The 19,044-nt window shown below is 45.3% G+C and overlaps 8 protein-coding genes across 8 annotated transcripts; 3 read left to right on the top strand and 5 right to left on the bottom strand.

Annotated features, from left to right (window-relative positions):
- Positions 1-2,814: 2,814 nt before the first annotated feature.
- BKA55DRAFT_547551 (uncharacterized protein) lies at positions 2,815-3,828 on the top strand (the record flags this gene model as incomplete). The annotated part of the gene is made up of 4 exons (XM_046191036.1): positions 2,815-2,918; positions 2,966-3,005; positions 3,074-3,435; positions 3,516-3,828. Coding segments are annotated over 4 exons (819 nt in total), but the record flags the coding sequence as incomplete, so codon positions are not given.
- A 4,489-nt stretch (positions 3,829-8,317) lies between these two features.
- Positions 8,318-9,088, top strand: BKA55DRAFT_531635 (RGS domain-containing protein; the record flags this gene model as incomplete). The annotated part of the gene is made up of 1 exon (XM_046189238.1): positions 8,318-9,088. The coding sequence occupies one exon, from the start codon at positions 8,318-8,320 to the stop codon at positions 9,086-9,088; it is 771 nt and encodes a 256-aa protein (XP_046055728.1).
- A 791-nt stretch (positions 9,089-9,879) lies between these two features.
- On the bottom strand, positions 9,880-10,333 carry BKA55DRAFT_547547 (uncharacterized protein). The gene has a single exon (XM_046191035.1). It carries the CDS (start codon positions 10,167-10,169, stop codon positions 9,936-9,938), a length of 234 nt encoding a protein of 77 aa, XP_046055727.1. The 5' UTR covers positions 10,170-10,333; the 3' UTR covers positions 9,880-9,935.
- A 1,821-nt stretch (positions 10,334-12,154) lies between these two features.
- Positions 12,155-12,640, bottom strand: BKA55DRAFT_698919 (uncharacterized protein; the record flags this gene model as incomplete). The annotated part of the gene is made up of 1 exon (XM_046200562.1): positions 12,155-12,640. A coding segment is annotated over one exon (486 nt), but the record flags the coding sequence as incomplete, so codon positions are not given.
- Positions 12,641-13,393: 753 nt separating this feature from the next.
- On the bottom strand, positions 13,394-13,947 carry BKA55DRAFT_170 (uncharacterized protein). Its single transcript, XM_046185008.1, has one exon. It carries the CDS (start codon positions 13,845-13,847, stop codon positions 13,407-13,409), a length of 441 nt encoding a protein of 146 aa, XP_046055725.1. The 5' UTR covers positions 13,848-13,947; the 3' UTR covers positions 13,394-13,406.
- Positions 13,948-14,412: 465 nt separating this feature from the next.
- BKA55DRAFT_547545 (uncharacterized protein) lies at positions 14,413-16,589 on the bottom strand. The gene has a single exon (XM_046191034.1). The coding sequence runs from the start codon at positions 16,382-16,384 to the stop codon at positions 14,561-14,563; it is 1,824 nt and encodes a 607-aa protein (XP_046055724.1). The 5' UTR covers positions 16,385-16,589; the 3' UTR covers positions 14,413-14,560.
- A 530-nt stretch (positions 16,590-17,119) lies between these two features.
- On the bottom strand, positions 17,120-17,782 carry BKA55DRAFT_682053 (uncharacterized protein; the record flags this gene model as incomplete). Its single annotated transcript, XM_046198286.1, has 1 exon — positions 17,120-17,782. One exon carries the CDS (start codon positions 17,780-17,782, stop codon positions 17,120-17,122), a length of 663 nt encoding a protein of 220 aa, XP_046055723.1.
- Positions 17,783-18,164: 382 nt separating this feature from the next.
- On the top strand, positions 18,165-18,660 carry BKA55DRAFT_531631 (uncharacterized protein; the record flags this gene model as incomplete). Its single annotated transcript, XM_046189237.1, has 2 exons — positions 18,165-18,332; positions 18,382-18,660. 2 exons carry the CDS (start codon positions 18,165-18,167, stop codon positions 18,658-18,660), a joined length of 447 nt encoding a protein of 148 aa, XP_046055722.1.
- Positions 18,661-19,044: the final 384 nt, after the last annotated feature.

The raw sequence follows: 19,044 nt of genomic DNA, 5'->3' as shown, positions 1-19,044 counted from the left end.
CAGGAATTGGCAGGCTGCCAGATTCGCCGGTAAGCGCTGAGGCTGGAAACTAAGAACCATCTTCAGAATTTCCTCTCGAAAAAATAGACATCAGCAAACATCCTGAAGCGGTTTTTACCACTCCTGCCTTACATATTGACCCATGTAAGCTCATCACATATCCTCCATGATATCCGTCCTCATCCAGGCTTCACAAGTCAGACTCAGCTTGTTTCCTCACCAATTTCAGACCCCGCATTTGTCGTCACCCTAGGTCCATCCTAACATGGGTGCGACCGCATGTACGGATAAAGAGGCGATCAAAGCCATCGTTAATGCCTTGGAGGGCGTTATGTATCTGATGATAGAAGAGAGCATCGAATCAACTCAAAAGGACGCCCTTGGCCGCCAGACTGAGTATGATTAGGGAAGGGGATGAGTACTTGGAAGAAGACATTCAGTCGTTATCCAGACATATCACGAAAGCACGACCACATTTAGCAAAACTGAGTCCCGCTATCGAGTCTGTATTTGAAGCGCTCTGGGGACCTTATAAGGAGGAAGTGAATATAGAGACCATCGATAAGCAGGTAGCAGAGGCATTAGCGGCCGACCATGCCAAAGCCGTTCTTGACGATTCTATCTGGGCTTCAATGGAATGGAAGTGGCAGGGAAAGTAGGACTATCCGACGCTGCGTACCATCTGCTGACTAGGGAGAGGAGATCATCATAGATTCTATAGAGCTGTCTGATATGTAGTTATCAAACTGTGACGTGGAAATCCTGATCTACCCGTGAATGTCATTATAGTATATCCAGCTCGCTGCGAACCTCCGTAAGCTGCTCTCGGACTTGCAATAACTCTTTGGCCACCTGGGCTGTAGGCCTCATAACTTCCTTAGCCATGCGATCGCTAAGCTTGGTAAACTCAGGCTAAAACTCTGCCTTCATTGCCTCTATCTTCTTGTTGGTCTTTTTTTAGAACTTGTTCAGACCCTGGGCTACTTCGGCCGTGCTGCCAGCTGCCTTCTGCGTCACCCTTTTTCCTAATTTGCGTATGACTCAGCACTCCCTCACTGCTCTCCTCCTCCTGCCATTCCATATCGCCTTTTTGTTGTTCCGATTCCAATGCTTTCGCCGTCCTGATTTATTTTACGCAGGGGACGATGATATCCCCGCCCCGAGCCTCCGGGTCGTGTCCCATGACGATGATAACGTCAGGAGTGAGGTTTGCAACACCAGACATCCGCCAATGGCCTGAAATTCTGCCAAGCGGCTAACAGGTCTTCCGACAGTTATGAAGAAGATACAAAGAAGGATTTAAGAGGTTTACATAAATTCTTCATCTTCTGCTGCCTTGTTATCAACAGTCGTCTGCGCTAGCACCTAGGGGGCAGGTTCATATCAACAACAGCTGGGGCAGAGATGCGTTGCCGATGCATCATTTCCGCCCTCATCGGTTTAGATTCCTTCCGCTTAAAAAGAAGTGTTTTTCCTCGCTTGCAGTTGGGTCATCGCGTATTGTGAGTTACTGATTTCAATGCCTTGTCGCATCATTCTCATCAATCCTCGTCTCGTCCCTTTTTCAAACATCGGGCTCCACGTTAATCGCATTTGACATGCCTGAAGGACATGCGAGCCGATACCGCCCATTGCTCCCTGGATTGATGCGCGGAGGTCCCCCTGAGGCCCCATCACGAAGACTCGCAACTCGTAAGCGTTCAGTTGTCAAGAGAGCCTGCGAAGGTTGCAGGCAACGCAAGGCTAAGGTTCTATTCGCAGTCGGTTTTATGAGGTCAAAGAGCGACGAACTAAAAAGGCGTTATAGTGCGATGGAAAGCGCCTCAGATGTTATACGTGCTTCGCGGCCGGGCGGGAATGTCGATATGCTACTTCTTCAGATGAACTTCAGGCGGCTGCCATGCAGCGAAAAAATGATCTGCTTGAGGAGCGAATAGTTGACGAAAATATGTACGACTCGCTCAAGACACGGCAACCGGAGGAAGCGCAAGAGATGCTTCGCCGGATCCGGGCTGGCAAGGACATCAAATCTGTGACTGAGAACTTCCAAGGAGGGGGCCTACTCCTGCAGCTGACTTCTCCTACGGCATCCCACGCTCCGCTGTCGACAAGTTCAGGCGCTACATCTTCGAATACTCTGGCTGGGAATACTGAGACTGGCAGTCCTGGCTTTATTAGTTCGCAAGCAGACTATCTAGGGAGTGGGCAGCGATTTATCCATTATGACCCTCCACGCGCCAGGCTTACTTTACGGTCAGTTTGACACTCGTCCGTAGCCGGAATTTACTGAGGTATATAACTCGATGCGGTGCTTTAGATACGAACATCCCGAGTATTTTTTCGAAAGTTCTAGGCGAGACACGCAACATAGATACGCTAAGAACAGCATATTTATCGACTTGCCAGGATATACCCTTCCACTTTCAAGATGGACAACAGTCTCAAATGATGATACACTCATGAGTCATCTATTGCTGCTATTCTGGACATGGGGCACGATTGGTAACCGGGTTATTGACCGGACTATGTTCGAAGAGGATCTGAAAACCCTGAATCCTAACACGCCAAACCGGCCTAATGAGCTGCGTTTCTGCTCTCCATTTCTTATCAACGCACCTTTAGCCGTCAGCTGTATCAGTGTCCCAATATAGCCACCCGTAAAGTGCTAGCTAATTAGAATTTTAGGTATACACGACAAACCAGGCGACCTTGCTTCTGCCGAACGATCCAAACACCCGAGGCCAGGCTTTTGCCAGAGAGGCGGCAAGGCTGTTTTCTTTAGGAGATACTAGCCCATATTTGGCGGTAGCACAGGGTCTGGCATTAATAAACACCTACGAGGCAGCTCTGGGCAATGGGGAGACAGCATTGAGTTACTACAGTCGCATGCAAGCGAGATACCTGGCGCTTCAACTGGAGTGTGGCGTTCCACTAACGCCGCTATCGCTGGAGCACGCCAGTGCAGAGATGCACATGCCTTGACATGGATTTCATGGGGATTCTATGTTTGAGATTGGTATGCTTCAATTTCAGGTTAGGTTTAGACAATGGGTTTAACCTATATCATAGGAAGCTAATACACGGCCTTTGTCGCCGTCTCGTCATCAAGAAACCAAACAGATCAAAGACGTGGCATGACGAAGCCACGTCACCATTATGCAAAAAAGACAGCCCTGATTACTGGTGGTTTCCCTACCCTGTTTCAGTAGTGCCTCAGAAATCGTTGAAGAGGGAGATCTTTGCCGCGGAATGCAACCTTGCGGAGATCACGGAACAAGTTCTCGAGTTCCTTATACCGTTAGAGGACGGTGTTGCGCCTCGTCGCAACATAGAGAGAGCCCTGGAACTCTACATAAAGATTGTTAAATGGAAGTTTTCTGTTCCCGAGCGACTCAAAGTGGAGAATGCGGTGCTGCCAGCCGGTGTAGTACTTCAGTAAGTTGGTGATATGGGAGGGTCGATTGCAAGTATTAACTGAATCTTATCAGCCTTACCGCCTAACTTATAATTATCAGTATGCTCCGGCTATTCGAAGGTTTATCCAAGGAAGACTTTGGGCCATTTGGTCCGGTCATAACGTCTTACGCGTATGCAAGCAATGCCATATCGCCGATATGGCATTTCCGAGCCTTGTACACCCTTCGCAATGAGCACTGGATGATTCAAGCTAGTTCAGTCTGCGCTTTCCGTGTATTATTGGCCACAGAGTCCAGTCCGATCCAACTTGAGCCGTTCGTCAAGGCGTGCCAAGCGTTGGCCGAGCTGGGGGAGTCGTTTCCAGTCGCTAAGGACGTCATACTATCAATAGAATCTGTTGTGAAGAAGTAGGGTCCCGTCTTGCGCGCAGGAGCATTTATCTAACCAAGTTCAAGATAAAGAAGATAGCGTGATAGAGCTTACAGTTGTCAAGGTTATAGATCATAGTGTTATCGTCAAGGAGGCGGATCTAGAGGATTATACAGGCCATCTCACATTGTCAGGTTTGCTTTCGTCAATGGCACCAATAGATATAGGCCCTGACTAAGCAGAAGGCCAAGGCATGAGAGTACTGATTTCACCGTCTTTGGGACTAGCTGTGCAACTTCGGGTGAGGCCTGCCCTCGACGATCCTCCGCTGCAGTTTCCTCCTGATAACCTGCCTGAATCGCCCTAGGTCCAGAACCAGTTACTGTTTGAGGGGTCTTTCGAAAGACAGATTGCTGGTCCAGTAGGCTGAGGCCTCGTACATTCTACCCTAACGCGATTCCAGCTGGGGCCGATGAGTCCGGATTCAAATTAGTACTGGGGCGTATTCCGTACCTGGATCTAGAGTCTGGTTCAAGAGTAGCTGTGAGTTTGGCCTAAGCGATTGACGAAACAAGTAATTTCGGATATCTGTTTGATCCCATCCACGCAGAATAAGCTCGATGGGGTAGTTATAGCTAGTCACTCTGGAATTGAGTGCAGTTTGCTAGAACAGAACTGAGATGGCAATGTATTATATAATGGGATATCGAAAACAAGTATGCCTGGAGATACCCAAATTTAACTACTGCTAATTTGGTATTGATCAAGCGCTCGAGACGATTCGTCTGGATCCTCACTATCATCAACACTACTGCTGGCATCAAGGCTATTGGGGTAGTTATGGGAATGATAACAGTTCGCCCGTTAGCTCACATGCTTCTCTCACGATCCGGTATTGGCTATGTCTGTAACCTTACAGGGCCACCTTCCATGATGCTTGTCAAGTCCAATTCTACTGGTAATACAAAACAGAAACGACCTTACCTGTCCTTGTAGGAAAGACGTGCATGGAAGGATGCTGAAGAACGTGTATCATCTCTCGTTTGAGGGGATCGTGCCCGAATGATAACTGACAACCACCGTGCAGGGGGGTTCATGGTGGAATCTAAAAATATCGACAGTATGAGGTAAACGATATCGTCTAGACTTTTTATTTTTAACACAGAACCAGCAGCAAACTTTTTCTCTTGATAAAAACCAACATCTAGTTGCATTCTTCTCCTCTCTTCGGTGGGGTCATTAATTCCCTTTTGCAAAGTGTACAATGAGGCTCCCGTCGCCGTACTCGGAGTATGTGCATAGAGCAGCGAAGGCCACCGGGTTAATCGCATATGTTTATATCAACCCCAACGTTTTCACGCCCTGTGAGTCATTGCAGCTGTTCAATTGGAATATGTGCATAAAAAACTTGGAATAAAATTTATAATTTCGGACATCAACATCCTTCCTACGTGCCATCGATCTCCGTCACTCGTTTCTTTGTCTCATTTGTCGAGGCATTTGTTTGCGCTGCCCCTGACCTTCGAGGTTGCTCGGGTGTTGAAGAGGTGAGGTTACCATTCTGTCTAATATTAACTGGGGTTCCAAACCCGCTATTATATCGATCTGTAGATAATCTCTGCGCAGTTGCATCTGTCGTCGACATGATCAACTGGGCCACTTTGTTCGTCGCTGATGCATATCCTCAACCTCGAAGATACCGGCTTTGGTAGCCAATACCACCTGACCATTATTTATATTGCAACGAAGCCCCCTAAGCGCCAAAGAGGACCTTCTCCGTTTCTGGTGTCGGGAAGCCGGTTCCCGTTCCAGATTACTGTCATCCCTAACTTCAAGCACCTGAATAAACGATTGACGCGGTTGTCGTTGCGTAAGCCATCTATTCGTAACGGGAAGCCGCTCCAACAAAAGAAGAGACTCTTGCAATCTGAGTACGGAAGAGTTCTTGCATAAACTATATGTAGATGGAATCTATGCCAGTTTCGTTAGCAGCGGCCAGCTGAAATAAGGTATCCAACAACTGCATGCTGCTCTAAGGAAAATAGCCTTGAGTTGCGATTGCTTGCCGAGTTCACAGAATGATTCATTCCTTTTTACCGGTAGAATCAGTAACATTGGGGACTATTCTATTTTTGGCTATACTGTATGTCTAGCAGTTCAGTAAGTTTTGAAGTCTTAATGGGAAGAGACCTCGCTTACCAGTGTATTCTGAGGCGACCCTAGGTGTATGGAGTGTGTGCAAACCTTTGAAGGGCCGCAACAGTCCCAGTGAGCCATAAGAAGGTAGTTTAGATAGTCTATTTACGCTTCTAGTCGAGATGGCTTAGCATTTAGTGCTGAGTTCTTGGAATATTGTCCTCCAGCAGACTCCAGTCCCAGTAGCCGGGTAATGTCGCGCTGCTCGTTGGTCATTATGGGCGCTTGCGCACTTGATAACAGCTTCCCCTTGGGGTCCGTATATAGGTAAATTCGGGACGATTTTGCTGATATGTAGCCTCTTAGATTACCCTTGCAGTCGAAGGGAGGGTTGGTGCATCAACTTGGTATAAATATAGATAGGGTCCCAGGTCTAGTGCTCTCTGCGTAGCTTTTCTCTTTCCGAACCTAACCCCATCAGCCGGCTGGATCTTCACCGACTATAATTGGCTCACGAACAAGTCAAAAAAACAAAGGCTACGTCATTTGCAATACTCCACGGTTTACACACGCAGGGCCCTGTAGCATCGTGCCTGACACATTAGAAGAAATCACAAAAATCTCTCATTTGGGTCTGCCGTGAGCGTTTCTGAGTTCTCTAATCTGATAGGCTCCAAATATGCGAAGCTTCTTCAGTCCTTCTTCAGATTATGTAAGTATATAAAATATACCAGCAATGTATATAGATAGGGTTTTTCACGTTTCGCTCCGCTTCGCTGCGGCGCAACAGGCTTACCAGTTGAGGTAGATAAAATACATCACTATGATTTACCCATTCAATAGAGTAAAAACGTGTAAAAAGATCATCCTTTCACCGCCATGACATCATTCTTGTTGAGGAAACAACCACTGCAAGGGGCGGCTTTATCAGAACATGAGCCAACGGGTAATGAGTAATTACCCATTGACTTTATCTGTAAGCTTCTTTGAGGGTCTGACTAGGAGGCTAGGTTATCGTTTCAGTTAAATAACTGGAGGCCATAGCCTTGCATATATTTCAATGTCGCACCTGTCAGTAAGAACTTCAAGCTGATGCCAAACGGAACTTCTAATGTCTCAGACCCTTCGACCTCGTCGACACGCGAATCAAGTCAAGGGACTAATCTCCGACTTTTACTTCCTGCTCGACGCCCCCATCCGGTAAAGACCCATACCGGGCATCGAATAGTTCCCTTAGAACGAAGAGTTCATATCTTTAGCTTGCGAGTTGTGTCGGCAACGGAAATCCAAGGTACGCCACTACTAAACACAGTCTCCTTAAACCATAATCTCGGGAAGTAGCCCTTCTCTTGAAGGTCTACGTAAACGAGGGCTGAATGGTTGGCAGAGTGTAGCGGGGTTCGGTCAATATATTCTCCGTGGCGAGTAAAGCATACCGATTGAATTTACTGGCAAACACCTACTCAATAATTACCATCAGAAACTTATTACATTTCCTGTTTTTGACCAATCACCGTCTAGCATGTTCGCCCCATGTTTCTGCCTATGGAAACGCAATGCGTTTCTTGGTGATAATTCTTGAGTAGGAATGCAAATGATTACAACGGTAAGAATTACAGCGCCAGTAATGCCGCCCATAGTTCGGCCGCCGCCGTCTTTGTCAGATTCGGCCTCTGCAAGCTTCATGCAGGCATCAGGCCATTTTAGATAAGAAAATCTGGTCTGGAATTGCCCTCTTGGAAAAATTCCCTCATAGAATGAAACAGACATATGTTTTGCTGCGGGATATTTCGGGTTATGAGACCTGCAGAGTCACGCATTTTGGGTCTCGACTTAATGCGGGATTCCCTACGCTCTGAATCATAAAGTGGCTCCGACCTAGACAATCCATTGTCATGCAGAACGCATCTAGGCCTCCGAAGCTGGAGAGACCGCTAATGGGGCGTTAAGGTAGGTCGTGCTGGTGGTGTGGTGGTAGTGGTGACATACGCTCAAGCGTTGGTTATCAGACGTATTTTTCAATCGACATCGTGGCTTCCAGTGAACCCATGAGTATTGCCAAGGCGATCTCTCGTGGCTTGCAAATTTAGCTTCTAAAACCCGGTCCCGTGGAGGCAAATCCTTGAGAGTGGACTAATAGAGTTTTGAAAGGCTGAGATATAAACTGGGGCGCCAATGTGGGAGCGTTGACAAGCATCCAATCAAAACGGGTTGGATCTTTTGCCCCAAAGCCACAGACGCGGCGTTTAGAACGCAGTTCTCCAATAACAAGCAGCCGGAGCCATCTCGAGTATATGGAGGGGGAAGAAGGTATTTAACCTATAAGAAGGGTAAGGCTTGAGGCTCGAGAGGACTAGATCACAAGCTGTTCCTTATCCCAAAGACACATTTTATAATGTCGTTATTACTTGAGATTATCTTTGATTCAAATTCAGTTCCTTCGAGATCGAATGAATTTATAGCCTACCTCTCGAAAAACCACTGCCTAGAAACCCTTCAATTTATCCAAGATGCCTCGAGATACCGGGCTTGTTATACAGAGATAGTCGAGGATAAAAAAGTCCCTTGGGAATATCTAAGACGCCATTACGATTATTTGCAGGAACTATGGGAAGATCTTCTAGGCACTTATATCCTTCCTAACGGAAGTCGCGAGGTCAACCTGCCCTCTGAAGTTAAGGCTCGACTTCTTAGGTTACGTTCTTCTGCATTGCCCCCACATCCATCGGAATTGGATGATGCCGTCCAAATCGTCCTTGAGCTCATGGAGTACTCGATCCTACCTGGGTTCCTGAAGTCTTATGAGTCGCCGGATCAATCGAGAGGTGGAGGTGAAGTAGCTGGTCGCTGGAGGGGAGTTCTTGGCAGATTTCAGTGGGAAGTTTCAACGCCCACATCGGAAGGGAACCACGAGGACTCTGTGCCGCGGACTTCCGGTTCAAGAGAGGACAGTGAGGCCACTCATTGTACACGCCGCCGCTTCCTAGTAGCCGCCCTCACGTCACCTTGCAGCCATCTACTGCGGCCTCTGGGAGACTTATTCGACCATACTGTCTGCGGTACCAGTGGTATGAGATGGTTGAAAAAGCCGCTAGAGAAGGATGGAGCAGCAGACACTGAGATTAATACTGAAGATAATGAGGTCGGCGCAAAGCTTCAGAAGTAAACTCATGGGCGATGGACATAGCGGAGTATTCGGATGGCAGCAAATCAGTACCTTGGAGGAATTCGCCAATACATTAGCGCAAATAAATGATCAGTTGGAATTCATTGGCTTAAATTTTTTTTTACGCAGAGGTATTAAGGGCAAGATACTCAGAGGTTAGGATTTGATGCATAAAAGTTTAATGGAGCTCGGAGAAACGTTATGGTGTAGACAAGCTGACTATATCATACTAAGTGGCAAGTGAAGACTGCATCCCTACTACAATGATTGCTACAAATATTTGATGTAATGTATATATTCTGGTCTGTGTATGTTAGATGCCCCTTTTAATTTCCCTAGAGTTGCAATATAATATGTTCCTTTTATCTGTATATGTTTTTAGGGTTTGCAGAGCTCTAATAGAACCCCTATTATTTCTCTATTATTAAAGAATATTAATTTATTATTCCCCTTCTTAATTAAGCTAAAGTTTTAAAGGATATTTAATATGTATTTGCAATTACTATACCTTACATAAGAATTATTACTAGAAATGCATTGCGTTTCTATTAGCTAATATTTATCTAATTTAATAACTTAATTAGTTTAAACGTAAATAATATTCCGAACCTCGTCGTAGTCCCCGTTATTGTAAAACTTGAGCCCGAAGCAAAGCATAAAATCCCTCGAATTTCCATAACTGGACTAGATCCAGTCTAGTTCCGCAGAGGAAAAAGATAGTCGACAATTAACGTGTCTCAGGATCGAATTCATGGGATTCTTTGTTATCAGAATCACCATCTTCGTCGTAGGCCATAATGGTCCCTTCGATGCCACGAGTAATTATGTTGTACCCCTTTAGAATGGGCTACCCGACGATGTTACAAAAAACGCTGGGGACATGCAACACATTTATCAATCGGAGAGTGCCATGAGAGCGTGGCCTAGTCTTATTAGGCGATACCTTAGTAAGAAGGGCCACAGTCCTAATCCCAATGACCTTAAACTCGCTGCCGTCTATACTTCTAATATATGATTCGAAGGGGGTATAATCATCGCCGAACCAAGAGTGATCTTTGGCAATGCTAGCTTGATGATTCATTTAATCAAGTCAGAGGGCTTTAGGTGATAGGATAAAACGTACTAAATGTTGGAGCCCCTAGCCTATACCTAGGCAGGACATGGCAGTGAAGCCTGCTCATTTCTTCTACTGGAAGTCATCATAGGATTCCGTCTAGCCTTTGTCGAGATATTTCTTGAGATAATAGTTCTCAGTACCAGGATCAAGGAAGGAAGGAGTACCAGGATAATATTATTTATTACCTACCAGTAAAGGAGGCTTGAAAGTGTTCGCATAAGGCCACTCAGATGCGGGGTTAAGTCTATGTCGGCTAGATTGGCACTGGACCCTCTGAAGTCTCTGATTAGACACGTGGATGTTCTTGAATTTTTCTATTGCCTACTCTGAGTTCCCGTATATCCTGTATGTCGGAAGATCTAGGAGGATATCGCTGTAATAAGTATATCCCCAATTATCTGGGATACGCACTGTGACAGGAAGAGATGACCTGAGCGGTATAGCAGATGGACTACAGGAGTTCAAGGATAAATATACATAAATAATACATATCGATCTATGGGCAAATAACGATGCGATACCAATAGTAACTCAAAAAGGGACTGGGGGAGACTGAGAATGAACGCCCAGGAGGATATGCCTTAACCTTACTAATTCATCTGCCTTGCTTACTCCTATACCTATATGAATATATGAATGCCAACTTTCTCTAACTATTTAGCGCCCTATCTTTAGAGGCTGAAGCTATCCTTTGAATTAATAGCTTAACGCTGATAAGGTTATAAATGACTGCTTAAATCTACATCCCTATTATCAGTCCTATTTGCAGTAAAAGAGGAAATTTACTACCTCTCATTGGCTTATACCCTTCTAAAATCCCCTTTTATACGCTCTCGGTTAATATTCTTTATATATATCAGAAGATTAGAGTAATTAATAAATATTAGTAGAATATCTAGCTTTGCCTACTAGGAATTATATATATTACCTACTTTATTAGTATTAATATATTAGAATTATATAGCGCCTTCTTGTTATTATTAATTCCCTTTAATATATAAAGCACTCTATAGAATTATAATTACAACATTAGCTCTCTGCCTATTGCAATTACAGTTTATAATTTAGGCCTACTTATAGCTAGCCTTAATACCTAGATAATGCTATAAACCTTAGTAATTTACTAATTCTTTTTACCACAGTCTGGAACTGTCTTATTACTTATATAAAGCTTAACTAATATGAAGTAGTTTATCTAGTTCTTAATTAGAGGAAATATAAATATAGCTAATTGCTTTCTACATGCCTGTATTTGCGGCTATAAGTTATGCCGCCTTCCCCTTAACCTACTTTTAACTATCTAAGTATATAAGCAATTGTAATAATAATAATTTACCTATAGGTTCTTTGTACTATAAGACCCTGCCTTATTCCTTAAATTTCTTATTAATAACTGACTTCTACTCTTACTAGCTTGGTAACTGCTGCCTATAAGAATTTGGAAAACTATTACTTAAGTCTTACGTTAATAGATAACCCTCTGTCTACGAGGCTAGCCTTTGTAAAGCTGATTATAATTATGCTCTTTCTACTTATTAGTAATATGGAAAGTTAACCCTGCAGACTAGTGGCTAACTTTAAAGAGAAGCTGCAATAACACATCCTAGCCTGCCTTGGCCTTAATATGCTGAAAGCTTGTTAATTAGTATGCTATGATTGGAATAAGCTGGTAATAAGGTCTTTCAGAAAAGATCTTATATATTAGATTGCACTCTAAGCAATCTCTTCTTAGGCATATATTAAATTTAAAAGCCTAATACTTTTAAATAGTATTTTAAATAATTAAGCTAAAGCCTGCCTACTAGAGATTAAGCTTCTTATTTTATATAAACTTTTAAGCTTTGAGAAATTAATACTTTATTATATTAGCCTAATTAAATATAAAGAACTTAATATATTTCTCTCTTATTATTAAAATCTAAAGTAACTTTATCCTTATATTTATACTTTTAGGGCATTAAATAAAAGAGTTTTCCTCTCTTTGTATAGTTTAAGAATGTATGTTTTTCAATTAGATAAGCTGCTTTGGAATTCTTAGAGAGCCATACCAACATTGAGGCGCCAACCTCATAATCGTCGTACTCTTGGATCTTGATCTTGAGGCCACCCTTGCCATCCACATCCGGACGGATACTCTGGAGGTGATGCTTAGTCTTGACATGGATGCCCTGCAGGCGGAACGTGTCGATGGTGTAGGAGGATAGCTTCTTGTCGAACATGGGCAGAATCTTGGGTGCGTCGTAGACGGTGATGCCAACAAATGGCATGAGGCCAGGGTAGGTGCGAGCGAGGTTATCGTGGATGAGGTCGTGAAGCTCAGCGGCAAGCTCTATGCCCGTGGGGCCGCCGCCGACGACGGCAAAATGGAGCAGCTTGCGGCGCTGCTCGTCGACCATGACGGAGAGCTCCGTGCGCTCGAAGCACTGTAGGACGCGAAGGCGGATGGAACGGGCGTCGCCGACGTCGTGGAGGAAGTTTGCATGCTCACGAACGCCTGGAATGCCAACGGTCTGGGAGTAGGCCCTGATGGCGAGGATGAGTTTGTCATAACATGACCGTTCATACTAGTGGCTTAACAATCTGAGAGCAGATTGGAATTTCTACTATTGTGAACCACGCAAGCACACAATCAGGACGCTGAAAGTCCGCATTGAGCTTATTATTTCGCCAGCCTCGCCAGAAGCGCCTTTCGGAGAGGCTACGATAAGACTTATATAACTGAGTTTATTTGATGCGATCTCTAGGGCCATTTGACTTCTGAATCTTGGCTCATCGGATCAGCTTCACTATCAGCGTTAGCTTCGCCCCATCTTTACACCTCACAACAGGTCTGAGACAGGGATCGTACTCCTGGTCCCTCCACTTTCAATACAGTCAAATATACTACATACTCCTATATCGCCATAACCTCGCATTTCAGCTTGGTTGCTGAACATCTGACCAAAGTATGCCGCTGGCAAACACCGTACATTCTGAAGGTGCATGGAGAACCGAGTTTTAAATGAACGAAGAGATATTATCCGTGAATGCCATGTCGAATACAAAGGAAGCGAGCGGGGGTCAGTACCAAATTCGCAACTTAATCCTCCTTCCAAAATTGAATATTTTTAAACTTTTTTTTACTGCAAATAAAGTCCTCAATCCACTTTATTTTTATTTTATTTTATTTTTTTGAAAATTGTAGCTTCGCGCGCCCGGAAGCTAATTCGTTTTGCTTCGAGCCATCTCTTTCGGGCGCAGAGGGTCGTCCTCTGTCCGGTCAGCAACCACATCTTCCTCTGACTCTGTGGGCTTGGGACCTGCATCCCCAGCAGGTAATCGGATTGTGTGGTGCTTCTCTGGAGGAAGTGGATCTTCTGTCGAGCGATCCGCGACGACATCCTCCTCGCTCTCAGTCGGTGTACCGTGGGTAGCCTTTTGCATCGTCAATAGCCATGAAGGACCAGCTGAAGTTTCATGGCGGTGTGAAAGCGCAGAGTCACTGCCTCGGGCCACAGTATGTAAATAGCTCCGGTTTCCTACCAGGGCTACCGCAGGTATCCAGAAGGGACTGCTAGTCGCTATGGCGTTTCTGGCCAACTGTATGAATGCTCTCGAGTTCCATAGTAGACGCCGACAATACTCCGGTATAGCAACGGCCATTTTTTATGATATAATGGAAATTGAAGAATAGAGGAGGGAAAGTCTGATGAAACTTGTTGTTTTTGGGAATGTGCAAATGAAATGGTTCAAGTAATCATTACGGCAAAGCGGGCCAACGGTGCGTTATAAATATGGGGAACCGTTAAGCATGCGGGGTAAAGCTGAATCTAAATTCCGAGTACAGTGGGCTCATGAGCATGGTGAGACTGTATATAACGCTCATAAGCTTTTAACGGCAGGATTGTAGTGAACGTTAATATTATCTCCATAAGAATCGTGGCTGGGAGAGCAGGGCCAGAGCAGCAGGACAATACCGGTTAAAAGCCAGAATCCGTCAAGTTTGCTAGCCACGTAGCTCTAAGTACATCAGGACTTGAGGCCCCCGATTGCTTTTGAGAAACTAAGCTAGCAAAGCTTCTATATTCGTACTGTCACTGGATTCGGTCATGATGCAATAATGATTTAAGGTGAGTGGCTAAGGAGTGGGGTGACAAGTCGCAAACATAAGCGCCGGTGATATCACAAATCCGCCAGTAAAAGGATTATTGAATAGAATATGAATAACATCGTTTCTTAGCTTTTATATAGATATGAAATAAGTTCTATATATGTTATATTCTATATCTGATATTTCACAAGAGATAGAATATACAGCATGGATAAAAAGCCTGAGTAAAATCACTGGGATAGTAAATAGTGCTCCTATCCTATCCCTAACCATACGTCCTTCCATATCCTTCCTCCTGCAAAACCCGCAGCTCCTCCATAGGAAGTCCAGCAGGTGGAGTCCACTGGACGGTGTTCTTCGCTCCTTGAGCACCTCCTTCCTCCCCGAATGCATTCTCATGCTCGAATTCATCTCTCAGAACCTCGCGAGTCCATAGTACCGGCCTCCCTTGGCGGCTCCTAAGCCACCATCGTTCCACCCATTGACCTTTTAACTCTTCATAGCTCCTCAATAGGTTGTGCGGGTGGCCCCATTGCCCACGAAACGTGCGACTCGCATTATATAGGCCCGAGCAAAATACGCTGGACAATGACGTGCCGTGGTGTACCGCGCTGCGGCACAGGCTTGTCAAGACGTTGTTCCAGCCTGAGTAACCGGGCTGGGGCCCAAGCATGGCGTTATGCAGTTCCAGTCTCTCAATTCCCGAATGATGCCTCATGAAGGTAAGCAGGTCTTCGGCATCAACAAAGAGTCCCTGAAGGATCAGAGTTTTAAGCTGGCGAAACTGGAGCTTTGCGTCTACAATATGCTTGAAGACCGCCTCGTAGTAATGAAGCCTTGAGCCTCCGTCATATGCCTCGTATTCAAGGGTCTGGTACATGTGCAAGTTCAACTTCTGAAGGTTGGGCATATGCTGGAGAAGACGCGAGATACCGGGGAAGTTGTCACGGTAGAGGGATTGTGGCATGGTGTCTCCGTAACGGCCTTGTATCTCAGATCCTTTCTCGTCCAAAATACCTATGTCGTACTCCGTGTCCGAATCCCAATCACTATCATCCGTGGCATAATCCGCTCCCTCGGTTGTTGCGATGATACCATGCATATCTTGCCAGTCGATCTCCTCCAGAATCTCATGCCAATGCAAACGTTGCCTCCTCCTCTCAACTGCTGCGACATTCTGTCCATAAACCTGTGCCAATCGCTCCCAGCCGTGGTCCATCCGCGTGGAAAAGCTAAAGGCTAACTCTTTAACAATGGCCGACGATCGTGCAAGCCCGGCATCCATCAACCCTGGCAATCCGACCGTGACATCGTAAGACGGTACACTGCAGCCTGTCGTATTGCTGTATATAAGCAAACTAGAAATGGCCACGCCGCTTCGGGCCCAGGCCGTCATCGCTAGGCGGTAAACCTGTGAGGCTCGAGCCCACAGTCGCTGCCGATCTGAATCTACGATGTGTCTAGCCACAGGCCTAGAGAACAGACCCGGTCCATCGACAAATCGTGCGTCCAATTCGATGGTCTCTAGCAGAGAATGCTCTCGCCATCTGAAGATACGCGCAAGTCGATTCACGACTTCTTCTTCCTTTTCTGTCCTGAAGGCCATTTCATATGCCTCAGCGTGGGTTTTCATCCACTTGAAGTCCACCGCTAATTTCTTTAATTGTTCGTCAGTTGCTTTGGACATTGGTTTATCAAGCTGCACAACGAATTCGTCTCCATATCGATTTCTAAGGGTCGACTCAGCTGTGTGGCAAAGACCAGTAGCCAACGTGTTCTCGGCGGAATCAATGGCAAAAGTCTCAGAAATAATTCGGACGTGACGGACATGCCTGCCGAATACATCGTCTTCCATAAGGGCCTCAATAGAAGATAGACTCGAGGGCATGAGATTTGTAGACTTGTGTCCGAAGTAGCTATAAAAGCATGGCCCTAAGACCAAGTCGTTCATGCGCCTGTTTATCCGTCTGAGGTTTTTAATGCACCCGAGCGACAGGTTGCCGAGGATTTGTTCAATGATTTCCCGTGGAAGCTTCAGCAAACATTTCTCGTCAGGCTTCGTGTTAGTTGTTGCATGAGGTGTGCACATTTTGTTAATGAAGAAATCGTTGGCTTGAAGAAGCACCCGAAGCCAGAAAACAATTAATCTTACAGTTTCACGCCTCCGAATTCCGTCGCAGCAGACATAGGATGGTGGTATTCATATTATATCACAAATTATTAAACCACCATTTTGGTCCTGGCAGGGGCACCTGACGAATAGGAGGCCGCAGAGTGTGCCCTACAGCACTGACAGGGCCCGCTGGTGGCTATGGCAGAGTAGCGGTGAGGGCATGGGCTAAGAGGCGATTGTAGTTTACCTTAGAGAGGGCACGTGCCAACCCCAGACTCAAGGTTAATAAAAGATTATCACATGACTTCACAGAGCTTATAAAGTTGCTCTGTAGATATAAAAATTATTTTAAGTATAAATATAAGCAAAGACTGCTTAAATAGAGATTACAAGACTAATAAGTAAGTATATGTACTAAAGTTTTCTTTATACAATATGCTTATACTTATAAAGCAGCTATAGATATATAGTCCCTTCTCTTTCTCTATACTTAGATGCGTTGCTTAACTCATATCGTATCTATAAGATAAACCTGGGAAGCTTTGCCAAGAATTTTAAGCATTTTTATGACACGAAACTGGGGCATCCTGTATCTCCATCTCTTCATCAAGAGCATGCCTTGTTCGTCAAAGTCGTGTCTTTATTATATATGAAGTAACAAATAAAATAGAGCATCGGGATAATCGCTCCCAAACACACTCATAAAGATTATCATACGTCAATATGGTCTTGCTGTCCATTATCTGAGGTTAGCCGGCTCTCGTTAGCTAATTCCGTCATACTTTCTGTCTCGAACTTATTCGAGGTCGTGTTTGTCTGGAATTGGGGGAGGTTATGTCTTCGAGGATGGTGATTGCTACTAATATTGGGCGCCATGCCGTCCATAAGTTCTATTAAATGTGGACGTCGGCCCTGTCGCAGGTCAGTGAATAGATTCTTGCATGCACTCCATGAAGTGATCATATAGATAAGCGCATTCCAAAAGCCCTGGAGAGGGAGTATGAAGGCACTTATGACCTCGAGCGGGACAGACGTGCTCTTGGTGTTTAGGACGGAGTAAACACGGTTGGCGCTTGACGGAACCCATGTAATAAGGATGGCGGTGAAAAATAAGAGAGCACACTTGGTATATTGCCAAGCTGCGTTATTAAGCTCTCGGTTCCATCGTCGAGTTGGGTTACCACCAGAACGTTGCTGAGGAACCGCCACGCTAACTCGAGTCTGTTGCTGCTCAATAGGAACCCTTTCATCGGCAATGTTTCCAGAGTTGCTATGAGCTGAGATGTAAACCCAATAGATCCCGTTCGAGCTCGGATCGCTAGGGTCTGGTGCATGGCGGCTCATGGGTTGCAGGTGAATCGCATTCGGAGTCATGGTCTCGTTGAATCAGCTTTCTTTATACCCATAAGTAAATCCTCTATTCTTTATTATTATCCGATTGGGAATTGGCTGCCGTGGCAAAAGATACCTAGAAAGCGGCAGTTTCGACGTTTATTCATACCTTGAACCCTGTAGCTTTAATCAAAAGCCTGGTCTTCGGGCCGTGACCCGTCCCCCCGGAATGCGCTGACATACTGTCTAGACTCTGTCTCCCTGGCTGGTTTCGTCGCGGATGTTCTGTACGGATAGGTAACCTAACCTTATATGCCCCTGTATCCGTACAAACCCGGGACTTTCGTCATATTGCTTTTTTCCAGCAACCCTTCTCCCATCTAGCCCTCGAGACTTGACTGAAATGGTTTTAATGTTGTCCGTAATGGACCAGAATGCTCATCTGCCACACAGCTCGCTTGGACCGCAGGCTCTAGGTATCGTCAGGCCCTTTCTCATTATTGGCATTCTTGTCTTCTCAGTGAGGATCTACACTTGCGTAACCCAGGTATACAAATTGGATGCCTCAGACTACACCATCCCGGGTGCTGTTGTAAGTACAAGATAATCTAGATAAAGAGACAAGACTGACTTAAGTGTAGATTATCGAAGTTATCGTCTACTTTCTCTTCATAGCAAGTGTAACTTCTAGGCTGGGCCGTTACAGCTATGATGTATCTCCGGAGCAAGGAGTAAAGACCCTTCGATATGTTTATCTGGTTATCTTACTGTCAACTCTTGTGCTCGCCCTCGCCAGGATCTCGGCCAGGTTTCTACTGCTAAAGTTCGCGTCGACCAAGGCCTGGCGCGCAATCATCTGGGGCACGATTGGTATCCAAGCTGCGTGCATTATCAGCACTGAAGTCTTCCAGTTCATCTAGTGTCGATTAATTAATGCCTACTGGTAACAGGTTCTAGATTCACGGTGCTTAAGTGCATGGCAGATCTGGATATAAGGCTACATGACTATAGGTAAGCTATCAACCACGACATTGGCCCTCGTTGCATGATTTGACTCCTCTTGCAAAGGGTTGCTTTATTTGGCGACTTGACTTTGGCAATTATGCCAACGTTCTTAATCTGGAAGCTTAACCGATCGACTCTGGAACGGTGTCTTATCACCGTCTTAATGGCACTTGGCCTGGTTGCGACTGTGACCGTCATCATGAGGCTCGTCAAGATGCATATATTGGACTTTGCTTTTCCGGAAAGTTTCAGGACTCTGATACCGGTATACTTTTGGCTTTGAATGGAAGAGGCCATTT

This window comes from Fusarium redolens, assembly GCF_020744475.1.
Source record: "Fusarium redolens strain MPI-CAGE-AT-0023 chromosome Unknown BKA55scaffold_1, whole genome shotgun sequence".
In the NCBI taxonomy this organism is placed as follows: domain Eukaryota; kingdom Fungi; phylum Ascomycota; class Sordariomycetes; order Hypocreales; family Nectriaceae; genus Fusarium; species Fusarium redolens.
Note: the sequence above shows the minus strand (reverse complement) of the source record. Positions and strands in the feature narration are given on the sequence as shown.

Bases quoted from the DNA above. Each gene is read 5' to 3' on its own strand.
- BKA55DRAFT_547547 (XM_046191035.1), bottom strand. From the start codon at position 10,169: ATGAATCATCAAGCTAGCATTGCCAAAGATCACTCTTGGTTCGGCGAT.
- BKA55DRAFT_170 (XM_046185008.1), bottom strand. From the start codon at position 13,847: ATGGCCGTTGCTATACCGGAGTATTGTCGGCGTCTACTATGGAACTCG.
- BKA55DRAFT_547545 (XM_046191034.1), bottom strand. From the start codon at position 16,384: ATGTGCACACCTCATGCAACAACTAACACGAAGCCTGACGAGAAATGT.